We start from the raw sequence: 8,471 nt of genomic DNA, 5'->3' as shown, positions 1-8,471 counted from the left end.
AGAGATTGAGACAATCCTGGTCAACATGGTGAAACCCTGTCTCTACTAAAATACAAAAATTAGCTGGGCGTGCTGACACGCGCCTGTAATCCTAGCTACTCAGGAGGCTGAAGCAGAATTGCTTGAACCTGGGAGGTGGAGGTTGCAGTGAGCCAAGATCACACCACGGCAGTCCAACCTGGGTGGCAGTGTGAGATTCAGTCTCAAAAAAAAAAAAAAAAGGCTGGGCGCGGTGGCTCAAGCCTGTAATCCCAGCACTTTGGGAGGCCGAGGCGGATGGATCATGAGGTCAAGAGATCGAGACCATCCTGGTCAACATGGTGAAACCCCGTCTCTACCAAAAATACAAAAAATTAGCTGGGCATGGTGGCGCGTGCCTGTAATCCCAGCTACTCAGGAGGCTGAGGCAGGAGAATTGCCTGAACCCAGGGGGCGGAGGTTGCGGTGAGCCGAGATCGCGCCATTGCACTCCAGCCTGGGTAACATGAGTGAAACTCCGTCTCAAAAAAAAAAAAAACAAAAAACTTACAGCTCCTAAATGTTTACATGGTCCTCTATCAGAACCATTCTCTTTGTTTTTTAGGTTTTTTCATTATTGTTTGAAATGAAGTTTCACTCTTGTTGCCCAGGCTGGAATGCAGTGGTGCAACCTCTGCTCACTGCAACCTCCGCCTCCCGGGTTCAAGCGATTCTCCTGCCTCAGCCTCCCGAGTAGCTGGGATTACAGGTGTCCGCCACCACGCCCAGCTAATTTTTGTATTTTTGGCTAGAGATGGGGTTTCGACATGTTGGCCAACCTGGTCTTGAACTCTTGACCTCAGCTGATTTGTCCTCCTCAGCCTCCCAAAGTGCTGGGATTATAGGCATGGGCCACTGCACCCAGCCTAGAACCATTCTCTTAACAATACATGTCAATGGAGACGTGCCGAGGTTTCAAAATAGCACCTGGGAATCCAGGGAGCAGGGGTAAGGCAGGGGACAGGAGGGAGGACTTTAAGCTGTGGGGGGTGTTTTTGGGTGTTGCAATGATTGGGGGCTGCATCCAGTGGGCAGGGGCATGTGCAGACAGCCCTCCTCCCACCATCGAAAATCATCCCATTCTCCTCACAACTCCTGAATGTCTCCTTGGACTTACAAGTGAAAAATATGTTTTTAATAATCAGAGCCTAGAACCTATTTTATGCATGAAACAAAGTAATTTTTGCATGGATTTAATATATGCTGGATTTTTCAGAAGTGCTACTTCCATGTAAATTGGAAGGCTTGTTCTTTCTTTGATCAAAACTTCATTAACAGTTATGCTCCATCTGAGGATCATTTTGTTGACAGCAAGACCTCAAGTATCTGAGTCAATAACAGGACACCGCACGTCAGTCTACATCTGCAGCTACCAGATTCTCAGTCATCCTCACAAGCTGTGGGGTCTGCCGGCTTCAACATGTCTTCTCTTATAGCTGGACCTGGGCAACTATATATATTGAATTCCATGTTTTATTTTGAAGTATTGTCTTGGTATTCCTCGTTTATATTATGGTTAGGGCTTTACACTGATGGTTTGAAATTATGTGTATAAAGAGGTTGTGTTTTCTATGAAATCTATTCTAAGATTACAAATGGACCTGAGAGGGCTGGCTACGAAAACCAGCAAGGGTGGACGTGCACATTGGGTTGTGGACATGCAAACCATGGTGTGAACATGCAAAGCAGGGTGTGTGGACATGAAAACCAGCGAGTGTGGACGTGCAAACCACTGAATGTGGACATGAAAACCAGCAAGTGTGGACACGCAAACCAGCAAGCTGATGTGGAGGCAGTGCTGTGCTGGCACCTGCCTAAACATGGTAAGAAACATGGGGTGGTCTACTTAAAGTGAAATCTATACTTTAAGTCTGTTGTAATCATGTCGATAGCAGTTTTTAATGCATTTATCAAAAAAAATAAATTATATCAAAAATATATACACAGAGCTATATGAAGAATCTAAAGATAAGAGATACCAGGTCTCTGTTCTCACAGAGCTTCATGTCGGAGGGAGTGAAGTGCTGCGGTGGAGAAAAGACCAGGCAGGGCAGGGCACACCAGGAAAGGGATGTGGTGGGGGGCAGGTGGCAGTCAAACTTGAGAGGGTGGCCCGAGGGGAGCCACTGTGGGAAGAGCGCCCATGCACAGGGTCCCAGAAGAGAACCCAAAGGAATACCAGGCCACGGAGGCTCCCCACAGGGTGAGGATCAGGAGGGAGGGTGAGGGCAGAGGGCTAGCCTGTGAGCACAGCCAAGCAATGCATGTGTCCAGAGAACAGAGATCTACAGGAACAGATCAGGGTGGGCACATGTTTCATCTGCCCCGCCAGGAAGCGTCAGATGTGAACATCTGGTTAAAAAAGTTGTGACTCCTTGTGTAAACCTTCTTGGCAGCACTGTTAGAAAGGAATTACCTGGGTTGGTCAGCTTCTCTTCCAGCTCAGCCTGAGTCGTCACACTCTCAGACTTTGGGGAGTGGATGATCAGCACAACAGAGCCTGCACAGCTTAGCAGGCACCCCAACTTGCCCAAGATGTTGAGCTTTTCCTTCAGGAGATAGGAAGCTAAAATGGACCTTTATTGAAGAAAGAGAAATCATTAAAATTTAAACCAAACTACCTGACCTTTCTTCTAAGTGCAGATATTTTTATCTAGAAAAGCCATTTTCTAGCCGGGCGCGGTGGCTCAAGCCTGTAATCCCAGCACTTTGGGAGGCCGAGGCGGGTGGATCACGAGGTCAAGAGATCGAGACCATCCTGGTCAACATGGTGAAACCCCGTCTCTACTAAAAATACAAAAAATTAGCTGGGCATGGTGGCGCGTGCCTGTAATCCCAGCTACTCAGGAGGCTGAGGCAGAAGAATTGCCTGAACCCAGGAGGCGGAGGTTGCGGTGAGCCGAGATCGCGCCATTGCACTCCAGCCTGGGTAACAAGAGCGAAACTCCGTCTCGGAAAAAAAACAAAAAAAAAAAAAAAAAAAAAGAAAAGCCATTTTCTTTTTCTTCTGTTTTTCCCTTTAAGAGACCAGATCTCACTCTATTGCCAAGATTGGAGTGCAATGGCACAATCATAGCTTACCACAAGCTTAAATTCCTGGGATCAAGTGGTCCTCCTGCCTCAGCCACTGAAGTAGCTGGGACTACAGATGCATGCCACCACACTCAGCTAATTTTTCAAAAATTTTGTGTAGAGGCTGGGCGCAGTGGCTCACACCTATAATTCCAGCACTTTGGGAGCCCAAGGCGGGTGGATCACCTGACGTCAGGAGTTCGAGACCAGCCTGACCAATATGGTAAAACCCCCTCTCAATCAATCAATCAATCAATTAATAAATTTGTGTAGGGACCGGGTCTCACTAAGTTGCCCAGGTAAATTTCAAACTCTTGGGCTCAAACAATCCTCCTGCCTTGGCCTCCCAAAGTCCTAGAATTATAGACATGAGTCACCACACCTGGCCAGGATTTTCATACCAATTCTGTATATAACCAGTATGTAGTTAATGACAGGCCTAACTTACAGCACTATATTACTATCTCAGCACATATAAAATATACCACAGCATAAAAAGTTTTGTGACTGACCAAAAGTAAAAAGTAATGCTTACTCTGCATGTAGGCGAGCATTAAAAAAAAAAGAAAAAAAAAAAAAGTAATGCTTGCTTAAAAGGAACCAAACAAATGTACTACTATCTACGCTATGTGGAAAAGTAGGGGGCAAAACTGTCAAAATAATTATAAGTAATGCACGATAAAAACACTTAAACAAATTAGGTGAAAAATGCACAAACAAAAGAAAAAATTAAAACCCTAACAGTAACTGCAGTAGCGTGGGAGTAAGGGTGGTTATTTTCTCTAATACTGAAAACTTCTAAAAGATGGCCACGTAATTAATGCAAAAAAATGTATTCTTCAAAAACATCTATAATGTTCAGGCTTGTGATGTGTTTCTTCTCTTACTTCTCTGTGTGATTATCAGTATACAATCTGAATTGGAACACCTGGGCCTCACTAAGTCATGGGACTGGTCCTTCTCACTTTACTCATGTCGGTGCTGAAGACGATCAGGAAACAGGAACATCTGGAGGAGGGCATCCCAGGCTCAGGTACGCCCTGGATTACTTCCTTTAATCCCTATTTTAAAGATAAAGAAACTTGAGCCTCAGAAAGGGTCAGCATTGAACTTAAGGCCACAAAGCTAACAAGAGATACAAGCACGGTCATGACCCCCAACAGGTCCTAAATGCCTTCTTTTCCCTTGAACCACACTTCTATCCTTATCTCTAGACAGTCCTGTTCTTTTTTTTTTTTTTTTTTTTTGGGACAGAGTCTCGCATTGTAGCCTGGACTGGAGTGCAGTGGCGCAATCTCGGCTCATGGCAACCTCCGTCTCCCAGGTTCAAGCAATTCTCCTGCCTCAGCCTCCCAAGTCACTGGGATTACAGGCACCCGCCACCACGTCCGGCTTTTTATTTTTGTATTTTTTGTTTTAGTGAAGATGGGATTTCACTATGTTGGCCAGGCTGGTCTCAAACTCCTGACCTCGTGGTCCACCCACCTTGGCCTCCCAAAGTGCTGGGATTACAGGCGCGAGCCACTGTGTCTGGCCGACAGCCCCGTTCTTAAGAAGCTCCCAACAGTGCCGCTGGGGCAGTAAGTAACATTGCTGGAAGAACCAACAAGCGATACATGAATACATGACTACATGTTCAATAGAGGGGCTTCATTGAGTAGCTGCCCAGAAAAGTAGAAACCAGAAACGCAGGGGGATCACAGTGCAAAAAGTGGGCCTGGAACTGGCCTGGGACAACGGGTGGACTGTGCCAAGGTGGGAAAGGGCTGCCATGCACCAAAGTGGAGAGTATGAACCAGGGGACCAAATCATCTCTTATTCCATTGTGGAATACCAGAAGACAGTGCTGTTTTCATTCACTCACTCATTCATTCATTGAGACGAAGTGTCACTCAGCCACCCACGCTGGAGTGCAGTGGTACAATCTCAACTCACTTTAATCTCTACCTCCCAGGTTCAAGCAATCCTCCTGCTTCAGCCTCCCAAGTAGCTGTGATTACAGGCACCCACCACCACGCCCGGCTGATTTTTGTATTTTAGTAGAGACAGGGTTTCACCATGTTGCCTAGGCTGGTCTCAAACTCCTGACCACAAGTGGTTCACCCGCCTCAGCCCCCTAAAGTGCTGAGATTATTGGCGTAAGCCACTGCGCCTGGCTGACAGTGCCATTTTTTTTGTATTTAGTAGAGACAGGGTTTCACCATGTTGGCCAGGCTGGTCTCAAACTCCTGACCTCTGGTCCTCCAACCTCCCAAAGTGCTGGGACTACAGGCGTGAGCCACCGCACCCAGCAAGAGTTTTTATATATTCTAACTACAAATCCCTTATCAGATATATAATTTGAAATTTTCCTCCCACTCCGTGAGTTTTCAGTTCATTGATGGCATCCTTTTAAGCACAAAGGTTTTTAATTTTGATGATACCCAATTCATCTATTTTTCTTCTGTTGCTTCTGCTTTTGTGCTTTAAGTGTTATACTAGAAAATCATCACGTAATCCAAGGTCATAAAGACTTATATCTACGTTTACTTCTAAGAGTTTTAAAAGTTTAGCTCTTACATCTAGGCCTTTGATTCATACAGTTAACATGTGTATACAGTGTGAGGCAGGAGCACAACTTCATTCACCTGCATGTGGAGATCCAGCTGGCTCAGCATCATGTCTTGAAAAGACTATTCTTTCCCCCACTCAATTGTCTTGGTACCCCTGGCAAAAATCAATTGACTGTAAATGTGAGTGTCTGTTTCTAGAATCTCAGTTACATTCTATTGATTTACATGTTTGTTCTCTGCCTCCCATGTCCAAGAGATTCTCCTGCCTCAACCTCCCAAGTAGCTGGGATTATAGGCACCCGTCACCATGTCCGGCTAATTTTTGTACTTTTAGTAGAGATGGGGTTTCGCCATGTAGGCCAGGCTGGTCTCTAACTCCTCACCTCAAATGATCCACTCACCTTGGCCTCTCGAAGAGCTGGGATTACAGGCGTGAGCCACCCGTGCAGCTTTTTTTTTTTAAGGCAGAGTCTTGCTCTGTCTTCCAGGCTGGAGTGCTGCAGCACCATCTTGACTCACTACAACCTCTGCCCCCAGGTTCAAGCAATTCTTGTGCCTCAGCCTCCCAAGCAGCTGGGACTGCAGGTGGTCGCCATGATGCCCAGCTAATTTTTTGTGTTTTTTTTTTTTTTTTTTTTTTAGACGGAGTTTCGCTCTTGTTACCCAGGCTGGAGTGCAATGGCGCGATCTCGGCTCACCACAACCTCCGCCTCCTGGGTTCAGGCAATTCTCCTGCCTCAGCCTCCTGAGTAGCTGAGATTACAGGCACGCGCCACCATGCCCCGCTAATGTTTTGTATTTTTAGTAGAGACGGGGTTTCACCATGTTGACCAGGATGGTCTCGATCTTTTGACCTCGTGATCCACCCGCCTCGGCCTCCCAAAGTGCTGGGATTACAGGCTTGAGCCACCGCGCCCGGCCCATTTTTTGTATTTTTAGTAGGAACAGGGTTTCGCCATGTTGGGCAGGCAGTCTTAAACTCCTGACCTAATTTGCCCACCTTGGCCTCCCAAAATGCTGGGATTATAGGCGTGAGCCACCGTGCCTGGCCTGAAGATCTATCTTGTTATAATTTTGCTTTTATTAACAGAAACATTTAAAATGAAAAGTTCTTATATCTAAACTACACATTAAATACCAAAAAAAATCTTGGCTCTCACCCGAACGGCACTCCAAGGGCGCCCAGGGGAGTTACGAGGACCGTGGGGACTGCCGTGTACGCCAGGAAGTTTCCAATCTGGCCAACTGCCACTGTCAAGAAAATCACAAGGGTGCTGCTTGCAGTTACAGAGCTCTCTTTCAGCACTGATCAGAGTTGAGTCTTGCAAGGCTCGGCTCCGAAAGGGCTACTTCATTCCCATTACTTGAGAAGAATCACATCTGGGTGTTACCTGCATGTTTAAGGGGTGAGGGGGCAGACCGCACACCTTCACTGGTCCCATCAGTGAGGTGAGTAGGTTCAGCCCTCCACGGAAATGCAGAACCTGACTAGCAGTGACTGAAATGGGTGCAGCACTGAGCAGATTTCCACTCTCTCCACACACCCTTGCTCTCACACTAGTGGGGCAGAGCTTCCTGTGCACCCTCCAGTGGCCTGGGACTGCTGCAGCATAGGCGGCTGGCCACGGTGACAGGCCACTGGCATATCAAGAGGACACAGGGCTGCTGCACAGGACTGCCGCACAGGACTGCCGCAGGGAGGCACCCAGACAGAGCCGAAAGAGGAGCTCTTCAAGGAACAGAACTGGCGTTGCCAAGCAGTGTTGTATTAAAAGACAAAAGTACACGATGTTTCCTTTTTTCCTTTTGAGACAGAGTCTCGCTCCGTCAACCAGACTGGAGGGTACTGTGGTGGTGCTGGCTCACCGTAGCCTCCACCTCCCAGTCTCAAGCAATCCTCCCACCTCAGCCTCCAAATCGCTGTGAAAACAGGCGCACACCACCACACCCAGGTAATTTTTGTTTTTGCACAGACGGGGTTTCGCTGTGTTTCTCACGCTGGTCTCGAATTTCTGGGCCCAAACAATCCACCTGTTTCAGCCTCCCCAAGTGCTGGGATTATAGGCATGAGCCACCATGCCCCACCATACACAGTATTTCTAAACTTCAAAGACAGTTGTCCGTTATAACACATTTAGAGCTCTGAACTCTAATAATTTTATCTTTACATTACAGCACATAACCTGATCTTTGAGTCACAAAACTGTCCTTTGTTAAACCAACTGCCCTGAGAAAAACAAGGCAGCCTAACATGGAATTTCACCAGACGCCAACAGCCCGACTACACGGGTAAGCAGGAGCTGTTTTAATTTCTTTGGGCTCATAACAGATTGGCCTGGACTGAATTCATGGCTAATCATGGGCAGCAGTGGCCTCCACCACTCCCAACTTGTCCTTCTGCATTCTTGTCCTGGGAGGAAGGGGAGCAGGGCGAGTTCCCTGGGAAGGCAGGGGCATCTAAACTAAAGACGTGTTCAGGGCCTGGGAGAGGCCATGTGACACCTCCCACCCTAACCCAGCCACTCCAGCAGTGCCCAGAGCCATGATGGTGACACAGGCTACTTACTTGCGATTGTGCCAGCCCACCACACAATGTCTGTTAAATAGGAAGTACCTATAAAAGAATGAGATAAGAAAAAGTCAGGAAAGTGGGTTTTTACAAGCTACGTATGTCAGGAAGAGGTTTACAAGTGAGAAACTTTGATCTGAAGACTAAAACGGAAAAGAATGAACGTCACACTGTTTATTCACCCTAAAGAGAATCTTTCATCTAAAAATAGCAGCAGAAGAGACCACTCAAAGTGGCAAAGTCAAGATATTTTTTGCAAC

General features: G+C 46.9%; 1 protein-coding gene across 1 annotated transcript in view; it reads right to left on the bottom strand.

Moving 5' to 3' along the window:
* NIPA1 (NIPA magnesium transporter 1) overlaps positions 1–8,471 on the bottom strand; it is a 32,048-nt gene that overhangs the window by 6,564 nt on the left and 17,013 nt on the right. Inside the window, exons 2-4 of the mRNA XM_032259983.1 lie at positions 8,209–8,256; positions 6,803–6,893; positions 2,435–2,595 (exon numbers count right to left, since the gene is read on the bottom strand). Coding sequence (XP_032115874.1) covers positions 2,435–2,595; positions 6,803–6,893; positions 8,209–8,256 — 300 coding nt within the window. The remainder of the gene's footprint in view (positions 1–2,434; positions 2,596–6,802; positions 6,894–8,208; positions 8,257–8,471) is intronic.

The sequence above is a fragment of the Sapajus apella genome, unplaced genomic scaffold (assembly GCF_009761245.1).
Source record: "Sapajus apella isolate SASKATOON/1434 unplaced genomic scaffold, GSC_monkey_1.0 scaffold113, whole genome shotgun sequence".
Taxonomy (NCBI): Eukaryota; Metazoa; Chordata; class Mammalia; order Primates; family Cebidae; genus Sapajus; species Sapajus apella.
Note: the sequence above shows the minus strand (reverse complement) of the source record. Positions and strands in the feature narration are given on the sequence as shown.